Source organism: Alligator mississippiensis, chromosome 13, assembly GCF_030867095.1.
Source record: "Alligator mississippiensis isolate rAllMis1 chromosome 13, rAllMis1, whole genome shotgun sequence".
NCBI lineage: Eukaryota > Metazoa > Chordata > Crocodylia > Alligatoridae > Alligator > Alligator mississippiensis.
In genome coordinates, this window is record NC_081836.1 from 10,609,689 (window position 1) to 10,626,963 (window position 17,275).

Sequence of the window (17,275 nt, forward strand, 5' to 3'; positions counted from 1 at the left end):
GAGAGATCAGAGATGATGCCCAGGCAACTGCACTGTGGGGCTCGATGTACTGAGTTCATCCTAGATGTTTGGAGCAGGGTGTGGTACTCTTCTGTCCCTCATCTCCCTCTGCTGCTTCCATGTTTTGGAAGTGACGTTTTGTTCCTGGACCTTTTTACGCGTAGGAAAGACTTGCCTCTTCTTCTTTAATGCTTGTTTTGATCTTTTGCACTTGCACAGCTCAGGGCAGCACATACTGCAAACTCAGCCATCATTGCCAGGGACGGGGCAAAGGTTTGTGCATCTGAAGACACCACCTGTGTCACCCGTAAAGCTCCAAGTGCAGCCTGCCTCTGCCTTGTGGAGGTGACTTTGTTCTGCAGACTTGCATGGTTTCTGGACCAAATTTAAGGTTGGCTTTGACCTATTTTAAATACCTGCCTCAAGCAACTTCTTTTCCTGTTATAGCAAAGAGCAGGGAAGGCATCTTGAGCGTGGGTTCCTCAGCTTGGACTACTTCTGCAGGTAGTTTGATTTTAATGCCTAGTACAGTAAAAGCTGTGTTAACCGGCATTTTACTAACTGGAATACTCTGTTAACCAGAGTTTCCAATACTCCCCAATACAAATCCTCACTTTAGCAACCAGAATCTCTGCTGAATCTATCCAGCATGTATTTGTACTACAAGTATGGCACTGTCTTCTCTATAACTCTGATAACTGGAATTTTTATATGACCGGCACCCCGCTCATGCTGGATAACAAAGCTTTTACTGCGCTCGCTGCTAGGAGGAGTGAGAAGCTTGAAGCCTGGGGCAGGTGGAGGGTGCATTGGCTTGACTTGTCTGGAGCAATTAATGGATTTGGTTCTTGGAGCTGTGTGATGGATGCATCCTTTAAGATCTGGAGTCCCTGGGAGACTAGTTTTGAAAAGCAACTAAATGCACTGGAGTTTAAGGTTAGATTTTCTTGCCTCCTTTAATGAACATTCACATGATGGAACAGGACTAAAACATTGAGTTGGCTGACATGATGCTGATGGCTAGTTTCTGCTCTGCATTGTTAGCAGACTCATTTGGTCAGCTGTATTCAAATGTAGTAACTTCAGCATAAGGGGGCCTAGATAAATGGGGATGGTGAGTTTGTGAGTGGAAAACTAACACCCTGCTTGATGGTATTTTATATGTAACAGTGTCATGACCAGTAGCTTGTGATCCCTCTTCCAGAACTGCCTGCATCTGGTGCCGAGTTACCTGCAGTGAGGACCAGTGTGGTAATTACTGTCCTAGACGAGCAAACTACCTTTTCATCAGTATGGAAGTCAGTCTTTGGGGTCTAAAGCTATTTGCAAAGCAGAATTGTATCCTGTTCCACTTGACCCTTGCTGAGTCGGGGGCTGCTAAGCTTTTGTGTTTAAATTTCCAGTTGGCCCTTGGAGAATAATCCTCTCTGTAGCTAATGGGTGTCCCTGCAAACTCTGGCTTTCACTACCTAGCTTTCCAGGTTATAGAGGATGGTGTGCAGTATTTGTCAACCTGTCTTAAACACCGCAGTGCAATTTTCCTTTATTGCATCAAAGAGGAGCCATTTTGGAGCATACGGTCAAGGAGCACATCTCTTGCAGAGTGCCCAGCCCGCTTGCACAAAAGTAGGTTAATTCTTTGCTCTTTTTGCTTCCCTCCCTGCCAACCTCTTTCCATTTTTGGTCTGGCTGGTTCTTGGCTTCCTGGAGCTTGCTAGCTCCCTAATTGTTTGCCTTTGGGAATGTAACTTTTAATTGCAGACTGTTCATTGTCTGCCTTATCCTAGGAGGAAGGGGGGGAGTTGCTTGCTTTCTTCTGTTGGGAGAATTGCTGCCTCAACAAACGCACTTTGGAAGTGCCATGTGTCTTCTGGCACGTTTTACCCTATTTCTGGAGGAATCCGTTGACAGGAAGTAAAAACCATAGTAGACTAAAATAGCTTTATCATAACCCAGAAATCCAGGGTGGCCTTGATTTTTGGAGTTTTTTCTTTTTGTCCTTGGGACCCTTTGCTATGTAAAGTCCACCCTTTTTCTCTCATTTGCCTTCAAGTAGGAGTTAACTGATTAAGTGGCTGATAGAAATACTTGCACGCACTCATCTACGCTTGGTATACTTATGTGGATTGCTGGATCGAGATTATTCTCAAGTCAGTATCACGTCAGTAGTCGATTTACGTGAATAGCTTCTGGAGGTGACTAGTACCAGAATCGGGCCCAGCTGGCACATCTGGATTGTGAGCAGGTAGATGAGGTTATTTGTGTAGTTGCAAGGAAGGACGATGGCATTTCTGCCAAAGCATGTCTTGTTTCAAAGCTGCCTGTACCGCATATTCATTGGTTTGGGCTGAAATTTCCTGTGTGGTACTGTCACGTGGACTGACGTTTTCAGGAAATCTCTGCACCTCTCTTCTTCTACAAGCACTCTGATCGTCTTTCTTAGTCGAAGCTTATTGACAGATGAATTGGTCCATTTGCTTTTTAAATATATTTAAAAAGCCTTGATTTACCCTGTGTGACAATCTCCCTTAATTGCCTACCATCGTTCCTTGATGTCAGATGGCTAATTTTAGCTTTACTGTGAGTGAATATCACAATCTCAAAACTACTACGTTTGCTCTTCTGTCGGAATAAGCAACTTGGACTGAAACTTTCTAAAATTTTCATTTGGATGCTGTTTCAGGACAAGATTCCTGACGAGAGGGAGAACTGCCCTGATTTGGCTGAATCCTAACGTATCTGGTGTAGAGCTTAATTTCTAAATCTCAGATTGAGCTAGCAATTTGAGAGCGCCCTCTTTATGGAATTAGACCCCTTTAACTAGAAGATAAGGCTTTGAGCGGGAAAGGGAATAGTCTTCAACTCTGGACAAGTCATCTGTTTTATGGGAGATGTGTGGGCGAGGGAAAGGGTGCTAAGAGCAGTGAATCAAAATTACGCTAAGCACGTTGTGCACCTTTTCTAAGCCAGCTCTGTGGCACTTGTCACTCCTGCTGTGGGACACGTAATGGTGACGTGGTTGGAACAGTTGAATGCGAGTAGTTTTAAAGCGGCTCGATGCAGACAAGTATTTCGGTGCAAAGAACCACTCGTCCACGTTCGATCGGTGAGGCTGAACGTACCCGGGTCCTGAGAGCTAGGGAAGGTGGCGTGTTCTTCAGTGCTGCCCTGGTATAATTCCTGCAATGTGCCAGGAGCGTTTGCACTCCTGTCAACTCCTGGAGGTGAGCCTGTCATCACGTGCCACCCCCTGCCTCCTTTTCCCCACCAAGTTGTGCACATTGCAGTCTGGCTCAGGTCTTTGCCACGCGATGCCTTGGAAGACGGACAAACCCTTAACAATGTGCGACTTGAGCAAAGAACTGGCGTTGGCACCGTTTGGGGAGGCGAAGTGGAAGAGAAGCTCAGAGGTTGAGTGAGGATATGGCGCAGATTTTAAAGAGGCTTTGGGGACTTCCGTGACTTTTTTTTTTGTCTCTGAATTTGTTCAGCAGCTGCTTGACTCTGCTCCTTGCTTACGCTCCAGCATGTACTGGCTGACTTTGTTCCTTGCACAGTTCTCAGCTTGTCTAGGGCGCCCCTGTGTGTAATACTGGATAGTGCCTGTTACTTTACACGAATTATCCTCTATTCAAACGTATTTGCTGCCAATGTTGACAGCTCTGGCTTATTCAACGGGAGGTGTTTAACCAGCTGCTTTTGTTCCTTAGGTTCACATAACACACAGGTCCCTGAATGGAGGGCAGTGGATCTTTTGGAGCCCAATAAACCAAAGGAGAACTGGTGGCGAGGCATGAGACACTTGCCTCCCCTACAGTGCTCGTCTTTAATATGATGGTCAGTGCACAGATTAGAGGACCGGCTACTTCATTACTGAGAATGGAGTGTGCCAGCTGGGCAGCTACATTGCAGACTTGGAGTTGGGCAGGGCTGTAAACCCCTATAGGAAAGGAGAAAGGTCTGTGAACATGTTTAAGTCGAGTTTTATTGTCCAAACCTCCACAGAAGTGCAGCATCCCCCAAAGCTGCAGGCACTAAAATGAATCGGCAACACAGCCTCGGCACCCTTGCTAGCCCAAAGTTTAAGGGAAGCCGATCCGTCGGCTTCTAATCACCAGCACTTCGGTAACCTTATCTTATTTTTTTTTTATATAAAAACTGATTCATGCTCCATGATTTTCCATGCCAGATGAAGTCCTGGTCATGAGTAACTGTTGTGACTGTAGCTGGCAGGAGTTCTGGGCGATTGCCTCACTCCAGGAAATGTTAAAATAACACTTTTTTTTTTCTTAGAAAGCTTGTTCCCTCCCCTCCCACTTTTTTAAAAATTTTCCTAATAGCTGCCCTCACTTTGGCATCTCTGTGTACAGAGGGCCGCTTGTGTAGCCAAGCGAGAGCAGAGCTGCTTGGGTGGATGCGATGCCGTGGGGGAAAGGTGCACAAAGGTAGCTGGTTTCTCTAGGCAAAGAAGCTGCTTTATTTTATTTATTTCTTTTAAAATGAGTCTGTCCGGAGCTTGGAAGGAAACTCTCTGAAAATAATCTTGCTCTGCTCCCTCCTCACTCGAAAGAGGCCGTTTTCTGGTCTGCTTGTCGGTGAGAAGAGGAGCTGCCCGAGTTGAAGCCGATAAGTTGAGACACTAAATTATACGAGGAGGGTGTGCGTGGTGGTTTAAATAACTGCTGTCTGGATTCCAGCAACTCGATGGGAGCTCCCCTGCCAAGCACTGCTGGAACATGGGCCTCTGTAAGCTTGCTGGTTTGGATTTGCAGAGTCGGCTGCCTAAGGTACTTAGGAGTGCAGGGTTGAGGGAGGGGCGGCAGAGGAGAATTCCCTCTCCAGACCTATTGGTGGCCGTGTTCTCCTCGACTCTGCCGGCGGATTCGCAGGAGGTGTGTAAGCGTCCTAACCGAGCGCTTTTCCTTCTTGCTGGCCTCGACGCTGTTTGAGAGAACGTTATTGCTATTGGGAAGCAGCCACGGTTTGCAGCTTTTCCTTTTTCGGGAGCTGCGTTTCAGCTGCGGAGGAAGGAAACTGTTCGTGGCTGTGCCACAAAGACAAGCCAGCGTGCGTTGTCATTCTTGCTCCGGGAGTCTTAGTCTTGAGGCTCCCTCCTACTCCAAAGGGCTATGGCTGAGCCATGGGAGGCTGGATCAGGCCTTGCTGGGCAGCTTGCGGCTGTTTCAGGGAGGCAACTTCCAGCATCTTTTATCTGGTGTGAGCAGAGTGCTTCCCCTGCAGTGCTCCTGACCCTCGCTGGACCTGCAACCAGGACGTACCGCTCCCAACTCCGTTGTAGTAGTTTAGCAGGATGCTGTGTTTTGCAGGTCTTCGAGCCTTTGGGCTCTGTGAAGGGAGGCAATGAAATGAAGCCTGCTCGTTTACTACACCCGATTGTAGTATTCCAGTCATCTCTGTGACTTAGTGCATCAGTCTGGAGTTTGCTTCTCAGACATGGGTGCCTGGGTCCAAGTGGCTTGCATTTAGTACGTTCTCAAATATACCAAACGTGGCTAGCTCCTGAGCTGCGGCGTTCGGCTTCAGTGACCAAGCCCGAGTGAGCACGTTCGGCTTTCCTACCACAACTATTTCAATCTGCAAGTAAGATGAAATGGAGGCTCTTCGGAGGAGCTCAGCTTTCTTCAGTCCATCTGAATCTTGGTGGACAACTGCAGATGGTCGCCTGTGGTGGTTTAGGGAATTTTTGTTGAGTATTAAATGCCTTGCATGTTTTGGCTGCTTTCTGAGCAGCTGCAGAGATGGCTTTGCTTTGATTATCCTCCCGCTGAAATGTAATTCCAGGGCCTTTATAGGGAGCTGGAAAGGTACGCGCAGGTGGATGGTCTTGGCATTGGCTGGGATTTCTCGTGTAGCTTGTCTGAGGGTATGTGCCAAGACTAGAGGCAAAGCGAGGCTATGCCCAGTAACAGCAATATCAACATTAATTGTACAGCCTTTTCAAGGCCATTGGGAAGAACTGAGGTCTTTTGCATTACCTTGCACTAGATTCCACGTCTTGCATGAATTTGACTCTTGCTTAGATGTGTGTATGAGCCACAAGTCCTATGGTGTGCAGCAACGTGACCCCGATTGGGAGAAAAAGCAGGACTATCTGGGGAGGAGCTGCACATTAGAGAGGCTGTGTGTGTGAAGGTGTTAAAGTTCTTGCAATATGACTGAAAAAAAACATGTTTTACAGGGGAAGCAAAGGTCTGACACCTAAGGTTTGGTTTGGTTTCCCCCCACCCCCCTTGTCTGTTGTTCATCCGAGGATATAGCGTGAGAAAATTGGTGTCTGCTCTTGGGAGGCTGTATACTTATGCTGTAAGTTGTATAAAGCCAAAATGCATCTTTATTGCCAGGCAGCTCATACTTTCCCAGCACTTAAAGAAAACTTCGAGAGTCCATGTAGCAAGTATTAAACCTTCCCGTGCACCTTCCAGTTGGCGATAGTGCCGCTCTCTTTGTGAAGAGCGTACAAGAGCAGGTGGCATGCACAACCCCCTTTTTGGGATGTGCTTTGATGTGTTTGTCCAAACAAAAGGGTTCTGTAAATCTTGCAGACAAGGTTGTGCGCTAATGTTTAACTCTCCTTGTTTTTCTTTCCATCCATTAGGCAATACTGACCAGCGCACATCTTGACAAGGTTTCCTAGCAACCTCCTTCTTCTGCAGGGCTGAATGACAGCTGGAACAGGAGAGGCGGGCTAATTGATGAGCTTGCCCTGGGAGTCTATAAATACCTGAAATTGCAAGGCAACATGGGTCAGAAGGTCACTGGTGGGATAAAGACTGTGGATATGAGGGACCCTGTATACAGGCCACTGAAGCAGGAGCTCCAGGGGCTGGACTACTGCAAGCCCACCCGCCTGGACTTGCTGTTGGACATGCCTTCGGTATCCTATGATGTCCAGTTGCTACATTCGTGGAATAACGACGACCGGTCGCTGAATGTATTTGTGAAGGAAGATGACAAACTAATATTTCACCGGCATCCGGTGGCTCAGAGCACAGACGCCATTCGAGGCAAAGTCGGATATACCCGAGGACTGCACGTGTGGCAGATTACGTGGGCAATGAGACAGCGGGGCACGCATGCGGTGGTCGGCGTGGCGACGTCAGACGCACCCCTGCATTCTGTAGGGTACACGACGCTTGTAGGAAATAACCATGAATCTTGGGGCTGGGACCTTGGGCGAAACAGACTGTACCACGACGGGAAGAACCAGCCAAGTAAAACCTACCCTGCCTTCTTGGAACCGGATGAGACTTTTATAGTGCCAGACTCTTTCCTGGTGGTCCTGGACATGGATGATGGGACCTTGAGCTTCATTGTAGATGGACAATACATGGGCGTTGCTTTTCGAGGGCTCAAAGGGAAAAAACTGTATCCAGTTGTAAGTGCTGTGTGGGGGCACTGTGAAATACGGATGCGCTACTTGAATGGGCTTGACCGTGAGTATCGCCTTTGGCAGCTTGTTTCTAACGTTGCATGGTTCTGCGTGCAACCATAGACCTGTTGGGTCCAAAGAGCCCAACTCTCCATCACTGCTCCCTTCCTAGTAACTAAGGATTAAAAATGCTGAGGGTTGGGAATCCAATTTTCAGTACCAGTAGGCCAAAAAAAAAAATCTTACTACATTAGCCCCTAAAGGTCATGAATGCTTTCAGTAGAATAATTCCCTTCAGTATAACAAAACAGAAGCACCCAGCACTGCAGACAGCAATGCCTCATCCAGTGCTTTAATACCTGTAAGAGAGCAAGCTATTACTGATATTGAGGTGGCAAGCAGGAGCCACAGTGGACTCCACTGTACTAGGGACTGTAAAAACAAAGGGCAAAGGAGACCATGCCTTATTTTTGAGCAGTAATAGATGCAGTCTGTGCTTTAAAACGTCCAGTTCTTGCTACCCAGCTGGGCTGCAAAGATGCAACCATCCAGATGAGTTAGTGTAATTTCTTCTTGACAGTTATTGGGCAAGTGTCCCATTTTAAGCATTAGTTCGGTTGCCACATTTGATTAAATAGTCGCAGTAACAATCTGCATGCAGTGGAGTAATGCTGGCTGGGGCAGAGCAAGTGCGGAGTAACTGGCACATGCAAAAGTGAAACTGCAGAAGCTCATCTGTGTGCATTTGGCTTGTCTCGGTGTCTTGTTCTTGGTGTGCAGCATGATTTTGCTGTCCCACTGAAGACCTGCAGAACTACTAGGCTTTAATCTCTGGGTCTCCAACTTGTTAGAGATCGTGTGCAGACACTGTCAGTAAGACAAATTGGCCTGTACTATTTTTTTCTCTGAGCTTTTACCATTATATTTTTAATTGTACTACTCCTAGTACTATCTGGACCCATTAAATGCTTGTGCATTTAGTTTTCTATGCACTGTTTGCTTTTAGGTATCAACTGGGATTTTTATCCTTACTTATGACAACTACCCATCAGGTCACAGTTGCTATTTAAAGAAAACGTTTTACTCTGAGGAAGAGCCTGCATTGCACACTAGAGGGAATTCCTCTGTCAACTCTGCAATTTTTCCTGTTTCTTGGAAAGTGCATTCCTATTGTTCATAGTAATAACCTCTCTGTGCTGCGGTAATCTCGTACGGAGGTCGGTTCCAAACCGTGTAGAGGTTTAGGGGGCAAAACGGACGCAGCTTAAATGATGATGAGAAGCAGATGGCTAGGGCATGGAGCACAAAGGCTGTGGTGATATAACCCCGTCCTCCTAAACCATGATGGGGACTAGACTGATGTACATCTAGCTTTGAGGCATGAACACAAAGTCGGTTCTTTCATCTGCACCGTGATCTTTTCCAATCGCCCTGTCAAGTTTCCTTATCTGAGACTAGCAAGGCAGAGATGCTGCCTGGAAACATTTTGCCTTCACTTGAGGTTAACAATCAAGAGCACTTTTATTTGAGGGCTAGCTTTCGAGTCAAGGGATCAGGTGAGCATACTCTTTGGGAAACAGAAAAAGGCATTCAGCTGAAGTAGGATCTTTGTATCTCTCTCTTAGGCATTCCTTCTTGACTCGGGGAATTTAAGCCTTCAAAATGTGCAGTTCTGCATACTTTGCATGTAGGTGACTGCTTCCAACAGCTTAAAACTACCTTCTAAAATCAAAGGACCCTGTGTCTTGCCACTTCTGGTCTAGGTAGACAGCTGAGCACTGAGCATAGATCAGTGACTGATCCTGGGGAGTAGGGTTTAAACTGTTTGAGCTGAAACCTCTTTGCTGGGGCACCCCCTTCAAAGGCTACTGCAGAGTCCAGCTTGAGGCCCTCCACCACTGCAGCAGCGCTGTAAGGAGAGGCCGTGTCCTCCGGTAGCCAGGTTCCAAACTGGTCAGTTGTAAGATCCCAGACCCAACGGGTAGCTTGTGTTAGGTCAGTTCTTACCGCAAAAAGGGAATTCTGTGCCAAGTAAGAAACCACTTTCTGCATTGTCTTGCAAGAGAAAATACGTTCCATTTTGGGGGGCTACAGGAGCATAACCTAGATCAGAGAGAGTAACGGGAGGAGATCAAGAATAGTTAGATGCCACTGGGAGAAATGTCTGACTGGTTTTCGATAAAAGCCCCGGGCTTAATGACCTATGTGCTTGTGAACTGTGAGTCGGGGGCAGATGGCATTTGGGCTTATTTTTCTGGGTGTTTGGTGTTCCACCAAACCTTCGTCTTATCTAACCTTAGTCTTATCTCTTGTTGAGTCAAGCTATTGTTTGAAGAGGCTATTAAAGGGTTATCTATGCAAACTAGAGTAGGGCAAAGTTCTAGCTAGCCAAATTAATTTCCATAAAAACTCCTCTCTGAAGGCCACTTAATCAGAGTGTGTTTATGTTGCAGTAATGCCCATTGGCCCCGAAGAGGGTCAGGGCCTCATCGTCCTGCATGTTGTCTAGATGAAGATTGCAAGTTCTTCAGGGCAAGGACTGGGCTGAAGTAACAAATGATGTTGGCAAGGGGCTGGAGCAGGGGGGAGGAACGCACAATATTTATGTGCCCTTGTTGTGTCCCTATATGCCTCCCAATGTAGCCATTACGAAGTTGATTTATCAGCACGGCAGTTGAACTGGATCTCCAAGAGAAGAGTAGCCTTGGGGATCCATGCAGGGACACTTGCTAGCAACAGCATGGGAAAAGAGACTTTTGGGGGGAGAGCGGACCAATTTGCAGGCAAGGCTGGCTTCCCTGACAGGTTGCGGAGTACGTAAAAAGAGCGTCGAAGGCATGTGAGCAGAAGGCCTAAGAGTTGTGACAAAGAGGTGAAATTTGATATGAAATGGGCAGAAACACGGATGAAATGCGCGGAGACCACCACGGAGGTGACTGTCCCTGTCACCCAAAGGGGCTGTGGGTGAAAATTGGTGGGGCTGTGCGAAGCTTCAGTCCCTGATTTGATTCGGTGGCCGAATCTCCAAATCAAATCAGAGGACCCTTTAATCTCTCCAAATCGAATCGGAACCCTTCAAGTCGGCGATTCAGAAGTAGACACAGCTTTAAATGTTTTTTCCACACGCCTCTGCATAGCAGGCGGCTCATGAATGCTGCGATGCTGGGGTGCATGGAGCGTCCTACAGGAGCGTGGCGGGGTTCCCAGCGCGTTCAGCAAGCACACCTGGAAGTGGACCAGAAGCACTTCTGGGTCCTCTGGGGACCACCCCACATCCCCCCTGGCTTGGTCACTGGTGCCTCGTGGGTCGGAGGGGGGGGCGGGGGGCACCTGGGATATCCTAATGGCTGATCGCTGAGCTGGAGGGGGACGGGGAGGGGGGTGGTCCCCGGTGCACTCCCCAGAAGTGGACTGGAAGTACTTCCAGGGTCACTGCTGAGCACATGGAGGGCCCCCCCACGCTCCTGTGGGACGCTGCACGTTCCCCAGCATCATAGTGATCACGAGATGTGCTGGTACCTCCGAGGTATGTATAAAAAACTTTTAAAGCTGTGTCTGTGTCTGAATCGCTGATTTGCCAAATATGAATCTGACTATTTGATGCCAATTCAGCCAAATCTAATCGGGGACAGAGATCCCAATCAACAAATTGAATCGCTGTCCCTAATTTGGGCCGAATCACGAATCGAATAGGGCCTGCTTCGCACACCCTTAAGAGTTGGCAACCAAATAGTAATATTTTTGCCTGAAGGGAAGAAGGATCTTGCATCTTCCTAGAACTTAAGTTCCTTTTTCTTATGGAAACCCTAACTTGTAGAAAACTTTCAACAGACATGAATCTTCACTTTTAATGGCCTTTATCCTAGGTGCATAAAGGTTATGTGCTAAATTTACGGTGGGGCGGGGGAGAGAACAAAGGATTTTTTCTGTCTCCATTAGTGACCAGAATGATTGTGGAGTTGTGCAGAGGAGGAGAGCTGATCAGAAAAGTGTTAGGGTTAGAAAAGTGCCCGTGCTGTACTATCTTCAATCTGTGAAACGGCAGCAGTGTGAACATTGTGAACCTTTTGTAGAGCTGTTGGATTCAGTCTGCATTTGAGAATCCTAAAAGCTGCAATGCCTTACCCAAGACTTTCAAAGTCACTAGTAACTTCATGTGTCTCTTTACTTTTTAGTAGTTTCCAGTCTGCGATAACTTTTTTTTTCATAAAAGGTACCCAGTGTTTAGATGGTCTGTAATGAATGCTAATTTGACAGTTTGAACTTAGTTGTGTAGTGTTCATTGAGGTGCCCAAAATTTAGCCAGTGTTGTAGGAGAGGAATTTGCAAGCTTGTATAGTTCATAAAGGCAAGCGCTAAGGACCTCACATTTTATATTTATATACATATAAATAATAAAGTCTTTATGTGCAGCTGCAACCTTGGTTCATGCTGACTGTGACCTTAGAGCCCAAGAAACAAGTTTTTCCTGTGGAAAGCGGTAAAATGTTGCTAGTAAATACTCTTCAGTCAGTATGAGGCTGACTCAGAGTTCATTTTCTTTTATATTTAGCCTGTTTTGGCAGTTTGCTCAGGTTAAACTATTTTTTTTTTTCCCCTGTTTTTGCTGATTATGCATCTGAATGCAGAGCGTTCTCTTGACTTGGTTTATGGAATTCCTAACCTCTCGGGGGATCTTTAGCTAGCTCGAGTAACCTAGGTGGTGGCAAGACTGCTGTTAGGAGCTCAAGATCTTGAGTACAATCTCTACAGATATATCTGTAGAGATTGTATAGAGATATATATAGAGAGAGGGGGGGGGGGAAAAAAAACTGAAATCTCAACTTCTGAGATTCTCTGTACTCATTCTTGGACTTCATAACTCTGCTTTGTTGCTGTAGACCAGAACAACCTCCTGCTATATGAAATGAGATGGGAACCATTGATATGTCTATGGTGCTTTTGATGTGAAAATCATTCCCTGACTTCTAGAGCGGGGGCGGGCAATTATTTCAGCTGGAGGGCTGCTTACCAAGTTTTGGGAAGCCGTCGAGGGCTGCATGGGTAGCCCTGCCCCTTGACAGGAGCCCTGCCCCCTGGTTGCTATCTTGGGACCAGAAGTCCCATCCCCTAACCCGTGACCTTGCCCATGGAAGTATTCCTCTTGGCAAGGGGGTGTGCCATCGCAGAACCAGAAAAATACCAAATTCTGTTCTAAAACTCAAACATCTACTACAGCATTCATTAATTTGATTTCAGAAAATATTTGTGTCCTGATTTACTTATGTGGGTGTAGTGTGCATAGAGGTGATTGTATACTAGCTTAAAATAAAGTCTTGCTCTTGTATACTGTTGGGAGTGGTATGGGTAGGTGGGTATAGGTTTGTGGGAGGCGGGGTGTGGGAGGTTGTAGCTCCCTCAAGTCCTGCTGCCACTTGCACCTTGTCATCTTTGACAGGCAGCCAAGGGCAGATAATTAATTTTCTATGTTTTTTAGGGGCCCCCCCGGGCCGGATGGAATGGCCCGGTGGGCCAGATACAGCCCATGGGCCATATTTCGCCTGCCGCTGTTAGTCTATGAAACCAAACCTAAAAATGTTCTTGTGGCTTCATCTTGATTCCAAGCTTTTGACTGTTGTTTGGTTTTAGGTTGTGGGCCTAGTCCTCTGAAAGTAATCCTGCCATACTTTTGCTTTTTCCTGTCCTCATGATGGAGAGATTCTTGCAAGAAATCACTGTACTTATTTTTTGCTGATCTGCCTGCAGGGCAGGGTTTTTTCTTTCTCTCTCTCTCTCCTTAGTACTGGAACTACTCCCTGAGATCAGACTCATTTCAATAGGCTTTATATCATTTCTGGGATATATGTAGCTTGCCTGGTTCTTTTGCAATCTCCCCTGCTAAAGTCCTGAATTAGGCAAGTGGGCTCATGGCATTTGTTGACTTCATATGAAGTTTTAGGTTTCTCTCAAGCTGGCTGACATTAGCCTCTGATCAAGAATGATGTCTTGAGCTACCTCACTGGAAAATCTGTCTGGAGGGGAAACTGCAGACAGATCAGCTGCACTGAGGTTTGAGGCTGGGGAGAGGGAGGAGCTGTCTGCAAAAAAGAAATTATTACTCGCATCAGTGATGCATGTACAGTACAAGCACTGACTGCAGGTGTCCTGGCTGCTAGGTCTGTAACAGCGTGCAGCTTGGATTTTGGGAAATCTGATTTCACTCTGCAGGAACTCCTTCGATGTGTTGCGGCCAATGCCCTTGTGGCTTAGGTGTGCAAACTCCTTGGTGTTGGCAGGGGGCTCACACCAGTGCATGTCAAGGAATTTACCCAGTCCACCCAGTGTGCACAGGAACTGGCTGTAGGAGCTCTAAATTAAGCTAGCTCCCTGTTAAAAGCTATGAAATGCATGGAAATGGAACCGGCGGGCAAAGCTATAGCAACCTTTTGGGTGCTGCTGGATCAGGCTGTAGGGGACATGCTCCAGGGAGATGCATTGTTGGCGAGGCATTCGAGATAATGACTTGTGAGGCTTGCTGTCGATATGCTGATGTGCGTCTTGGGCATGGGAGGAAACATCCCTCAAAACTGAGTATGACAGCTCCCAAGGTGCCTAGAACTGCATCTTCCTCCTAGCTCATCAAACAGTAAAATCCAAGTGGTATCTTTTACCTTTGCTACTGTTGATATCTATCCCCAAGTATTTCTTAAGGCAAATGTGGCTCTCTGCCTTCTGCAGATGAGTCCTACCCTCCCTTGCCTATTCATATGTTCCAGGGTTGTGGCTTGAAGTGTGCTGGCTTATTTGCTGAAGAGGCTGGGGAGTCGGGGGCTCGCAGTCAGGCCAAGTCTTTGTTTTACCGTTTTTTAGCTCCTCTTGAATAGTGGTTACTACAGCTGGCGATAGCAGTGCAGCCCCCCAGCTTGCAGCTTGCTCTAAGTTAACGTGTTTGTGTGTGTGTTTGTCTTGCAGCGGAACCACTGCCTCTGATGGATCTGTGCCGGCGTGCTGTGAGGCTGGCCTTGGGCAAGGAAAGACTGAATGAGATCCATTCGCTGCCACTGCCAGCATCCCTCAAGAGCTACCTTCTTTACCAATGATCTTGTGGAAGGACATTGTTTAAGAGCTGAAACCAGGGCATATGATTTGGCACCAACCTGCTTAGACAGCGGTCTTGACACCTTCCCCTCTGCCTCTCCGTTGCTAGTGACAGACCTTCTTGGCCGAAGAACCTTCCTCCAATGCCAAATTCAAATGTGCCCTTGAACGGCTGGTTCTGAAATATCCTTCTATTGCAACGAAGAAAGACCTCTTACTGTTGAAGGTCGCTCCCCTGTAATACTAACACCAACATGCCCACTGCAGGATCTCTGCAGCCCGTGCCGTTTTCCTCCCGACTCATGGCAAGCACCTGTAGAGCGTCCGTTTCGAACTTGTGCAATCCGGGAGCAAACTCTTGTCCCTGGCGTTGAAGGGGAGCGCGTGAAGCTGAGGGGAACGTGTGGGGAGTGGCACCATGTCAGACATCAGGGGCTAAGTGTGGGAAGGCACAAGGTGGCTAATGAGAAATGGGATGGAGGGGGGTGGCCTTCTGAAAACCGAGGAAGGACGGCCTCAATGCAAAGTTGATGCCAAAAAACTCCACATGGACACTTTTTTTTTTTTTTTTTTCCTTGGATAAGGTGGTGACATAGCTGATGTTAGTGTCAGGATGCTGTCTCGACTGTCACCATCACTTTCAGGTCTCCCTCTCCATTCCTGGTCACATCTCTTTCACAGCCAGTGTGACACTAGTGGCAGGCGTGAAGCCTGGAGTGGGAAAACGAATTGAGCAGCTGCTCAGCCTGCATCTTCCCCTTCTTTTTCTTATGTCGATTCTAACCTGCAGCTTTAAAGTGTGGGGTCAGGTGGCTCCCCGGTGGTAGTGAGTTCCCCCCACTGTCAAAACCCTTTTGCGTGCAATACGACCCTTGGCAAGCCAGGCCAGACTGGCTTGTGTTGATCACAGATCCTTTATACAACTACAGTCCTCTCCTTTTCCAGGTTCTTATATATTCCCTTCCATGTTAGGGCTTTAATAATATGTGCTGAAGCCTATAGAGCTCCTGAAATGGACCTGTTGGGGAGCCCTCTGTTTTTATACCCTGCTTCAAGTACTACAGATTGGAGCTTTCACCCTGCCTTACTTCATCAAGATAACCTCATTGTGTGGCAGGAAGGATGGTGGGTTTTTTCCATCCCCCCCAAAAAGGGGAGGGACAAAAGGTGTGAGCAAAGTAGATGCTGATGGATGGTATGTCAGCCAGCCAGAAATCCAGGAGGTGATGTTTCACATGAAGCCACTTTCTGTAACAACGCGGCATGATACTTTGCAGACAGCGGAGGGAAGTGGATCCTGTCCAGATACCATGAGTTACCCCTGCAGAGGGGGAATGATTGTGAGCTTTTAAAAACCTGGGCAAATGGGTTCAGGTGACATCTTGCACATCCCAAATAAAAGATTCTCACTTTTCTGTAGCCAAGAAGAGAGGACCCCACCCCACCCAATTTATCATCAGGAGTTGCTCTCTCCTGGCCTTTCCCAAAAAAAACAAATGAAAAAAAAACAAAACAGGCTACTATGCTGCCTTTTCTGGGGTTATTTTGCACATTTCTTTGTCTTGAAAACACAAGTTTGGGGTTATTTTGCTTGGAGTTTTTTCTTCTTTTTTTTCCTTCAGTTCTGTACAGGTACAAATGAGTTTAATTGTTGAAAATGTTTAATATATATTTGTGGTGTATGTATAAGAACCATGTTTTAAACAGCTGCTGTAGGGTACCTTTTTAAAAAAAAAAATTACTTGTATAGTATATTTTTAAAGCACAGAATTGGTGCCAAGACTTGGTGGGGCGTAGTGTCCCCTTTTTTTTTTTTTTCTCTTTTAATCTTAACCTTTGACTTTTTTTTTTAATGTAGGGGTCTGTACTAGCTTCTGTTACAGGGTGGGACACAAAGTTGCACAAGAGAATTCAGTACATACAGAGTCAAACTGTATTGCCTTCAACTCTACCAGCATCTTCCATCACCTCTGGGAAGTGGCCATGTTCTGTCCTGTTCTAGTTGTTCTCTTCATGCCCTTTTGTCTCTGTGTTTCCTCTCACAGTCCCTGGTGCATTGCTTTTGTACAGTTTTTAAAATATTTACTTTCTATTTTATGGCTGTAGATAATATTGAGTAGCCTAATAAAAAATTAAACTTTATTAAATATCCAGCCATTGTATTTTTTTTTTTATTTGCACTTGCCATAATGTCTACCTGACCTCTACCAATGGCCCTCTATCCATGGCCTTCTTGCACTGGTAGCAATATGTGCCTCAGTCTGGGCTGAACAGATGAGGTGAAAGAGTTGAGTGGGGGGAAACATCCCCACTTTTATAGACCTTTTGGTGGGGAGGGGAGTGGAAGGTGCTGAGTTACTTGCCCAAAGTCTGTCTTTGTCTTTTTACAGCTGGGAATGGATAGAGGCTTGAGTATGCAAAGCCTGCAGGGTGCAGACATCATGACTTCTATGGTGAACAAGAGCTGCAGACATCTCTTATAGAAGCATTGCTGATCTTTAGTTAAATTTCTGCTTGGGCAACCTTGCCAACTTTCTCAATCCCTGTGGGACCCACATCTGCCAGTCATGCATGGAAATGGCTACTCCAGATGTGGCTGGAATTAGTATCTCCTCGGATGAGATGGCAGTTTTGGTTGGGAGGGCTTTCCACTTCAGCCTTGATTGACTTGTTACTGTCCCTGCACTCAGCTTCTTCAAATAAGCCCAGGTTCATTCATAGTTTTGGGAAAGGTTTTTTTTTTTTTAAGGCCTTAAAGGACAGTGGTGATTGTGTTGTCTGACCTATTGCATAACATGGGCCAGAGAA

At 46.6% G+C, this 17,275-nt stretch overlaps 1 protein-coding gene across 5 annotated transcripts in view; it reads left to right on the forward strand.

Moving 5' to 3' along the window:
- SPSB1 (splA/ryanodine receptor domain and SOCS box containing 1) overlaps positions 1-16,620 on the forward strand; it is a 72,087-nt gene extending 55,467 nt beyond the window's left edge. For 4 of the 5 annotated variants that reach the window (XM_014610427.3, XM_059716912.1, XM_059716913.1 and 1 more), the window contains exons 2-3: positions 6,617-7,454; positions 14,342-16,620. In XM_014610427.3, coding sequence (XP_014465913.1) covers positions 6,761-7,454; positions 14,342-14,469 — 822 coding nt within the window. In that variant the 5' untranslated portion in view covers positions 6,617-6,760 and the 3' untranslated portion in view covers positions 14,470-16,620. Of the gene's footprint in view, positions 1-4,523; positions 4,788-6,616; positions 7,455-14,341 lie in introns of those variants that run through there. The other variant, XM_059716910.1, reaches the window with a different exon arrangement.
- Positions 16,621-17,275: the final 655 nt, after the last annotated feature.